The sequence below is a fragment of the Oncorhynchus gorbuscha genome, linkage group LG12, assembly GCF_021184085.1.
Source record: "Oncorhynchus gorbuscha isolate QuinsamMale2020 ecotype Even-year linkage group LG12, OgorEven_v1.0, whole genome shotgun sequence".
Taxonomy (NCBI): domain Eukaryota; kingdom Metazoa; phylum Chordata; class Actinopteri; order Salmoniformes; family Salmonidae; genus Oncorhynchus; species Oncorhynchus gorbuscha.
In genome coordinates this window covers 78,658,931-78,661,430 of record NC_060184.1, presented here as the reverse complement: position 1 = coordinate 78,661,430, position 2,500 = coordinate 78,658,931, and the positions used below count along the sequence as shown (strand labels likewise).

Here is a 2,500-nt window from a genome sequence, read left to right as displayed (position 1 = left end):
TGTGTATGTGACCAATCACATCTGCTAACCATGTGTATGTGACCAATCACATCTGCTAACCATGTGTATGTGACCAATCACATCTGCTAACCATGTGTATGTGACCAATCACATCTGCTAACCATGTGTATGTGACCAATCACATCTGCTAACCATGTGTATGTGACCAATCACATCTGCTAACCATGTGTATGTGACCAATCACATCTGCTAACCATGTGTATGTGACCAATCACATCTGCTAACCATGTGTATGTGACCAATCACATCTGCTAACCATGTGTATGTGACCAATCACATCTGCTAACCATGTGTATGTGACCAATCACATCTGCTAACCATGTGTATGTGACCAATCACATCTGCTAACCATGTGTATGTGACCAATCACATCTGCTAACCATGTGTATGTGACCAATCACATCTGCTAACCATGTGTATGTGACCAATCACATCTTCTAACCATGTGTATGTGACCAATCACATCTGCTAACCATGTGTATGTGACCAATCACATCTGCTAACCATGTGTATGTGACCAATCACATCTGCTAACCATGTGTATGTGACAAATACATTTGATTTGATATTTGATTTGATTTATTCAGTGCCCCATGAAATGATATCATGTACAGATTCTACGGGCCTTACTGAGTACTCACAATCCCACTTTTACATCGGCACAAATAAATTGTTTTTCTGTATAAACCAATATGTACCGCATACTGTATGCAGTGTATTGCTTGAGGTGAATGGAGCGGGTGGAGTTTGGACTCTGTATTAAAGCCGTTGCCCAGCACAAGAGACCCATTTCAGTTTTGTAGACTCTATTGAGTAATTACAATGACACATATTTGAATTATAAGTGAATTTCTTTACATATGGCCTGTACAATGGCTTTCAACATACCAGTATTGGTTTAAACTTTGTGCAGAAATTGTATGAATAATACAATATGAAAAATAAAACTACGTCAATTGATCCATCATTTTTTTTAAATAAAGGTAATTGGAATTCTGTGATATTGTTGTTTTAAAAAAATTGATATTCATGTCTTTGTAGGGGGACTCTTATTTTGAGAAGGAAAAAAAAATCCACGATTGATGCACATCCTGCTGCCAGGAGAACGGTCATGAGATTTGTAGTGTGACGCTTCTGGTGAGATTCCTCCGCTCGCGCTTCTCATAAATGTGTGTGCGACGCAGTTTGTTTGCGAGGCAGTTGCGTGCGAAGAGCTCCACATGTCATTCAGAGGAATCCGCCACCTGAAACACGAGGAAGTGAAAGCGACTCAATCGGGTATAAAGCATCAACCACCACATCTGCCTCGAGCATTGCAAAGTGATGAAAACATCAGTTCAGACGTCTGGTAGACGTTTGTTGTATTTTCCCGGGGAATTATTACCATTGTCTACTTAGGAAGTACCTTATCATCTATAACATACCCGTTCAATTTGAATGACCCATCTAACATTATACTGGAATTAAGTAATATTGACAGACCTTGGTAAGTGTTTTAACTTTATGTTGTTTTCCATTTCTTCTAAATTGCCTATTTGAGAATATCTTTCAAAGTTGTTTTTATTTGATGTGAATAACTTTAGTGAGAGTTGGCAACTTGCGTTATTATGGATTTTGCGGTTTCATTATATTCACGTTTCACTCGTGTAAACTCCCTGTCAAAACTATTGACACGATATTGACAAACAACTATTTAGGCCAGGTTACAACTGTATCCTCTTTATTCCCGATCATCTTCTTATTGATTATTTGAATGGCAATAGTCTTCTTCTCAAATTACGTTGACAAATGACTCAATCTTGATAGCATCACTAAACTTATATAAGCAATTTTCCCATCCGTTACTTTATGGAGTATAGTATTTCTTTTTTTTTATCGGTTCGTGGTACTTTTCTACGTCATGTGTTTTTTTTGGGGGGGGGACACTGAAACGTTTTCTCCATCCTCCCTGCACCCTGCAGCGCACCTGTTCCCTTTACGGAGCGCAGCACGATGATTCCACCAGGAGACTGCATGTACGCGGGCAGGAAGAGAAGGAAACCCGTTCAAAAACAGTTAAGGATCTCTTGTTTTCCTCGTAACATTTATATATTTGACCATGTTGTTAAACTGTTTTATGGATTTTATGTGTACTTCTACTCCTGAAGTTTGGATAAACTTTTGGGGGGAGGGGGGTTGCTCAATACACTTTCACCATGTTTCACTGTGTTGTAATAGCCCGTCTACATGGTAGCCCATTAGTACATCTAGTTTATTATTTGTGAGATTTTCATATTTCAGTAGCGTGTATTAGATACATTTACTAGTACACTGCCAAGCGAACACTGGGAAATGTTTACAAAATGAGTCAAGATATGCATGCGTTTGGACAAATGTAAACTGTTATAGATTGTTGATGTGATATGTAGGCTATTTAATGGTTTGAATTTGGAGCAATAATTGATCAGTTAGGGATGAATTCAGTTTATGTGAAGGTTAC

At 38.4% G+C, this 2,500-nt stretch overlaps 1 protein-coding gene across 1 annotated transcript in view; it reads left to right on the top strand.

The window, feature by feature from the left end:
- Nucleotides 1–1,191: 1,191 nt before the first annotated feature.
- Nucleotides 1,192–2,500, top strand: part of LOC123991418 — a 116,871-nt gene continuing 115,562 nt past the window's right edge. Inside the window, exons 1-2 of the mRNA XM_046292997.1 lie at nt 1,192–1,507; nt 1,983–2,075. Of these exons, the coding sequence (XP_046148953.1) occupies nt 2,014–2,075 (62 nt within the window). The 5' untranslated portion in view covers nt 1,192–1,507; nt 1,983–2,013. The remainder of the gene's footprint in view (nt 1,508–1,982; nt 2,076–2,500) is intronic.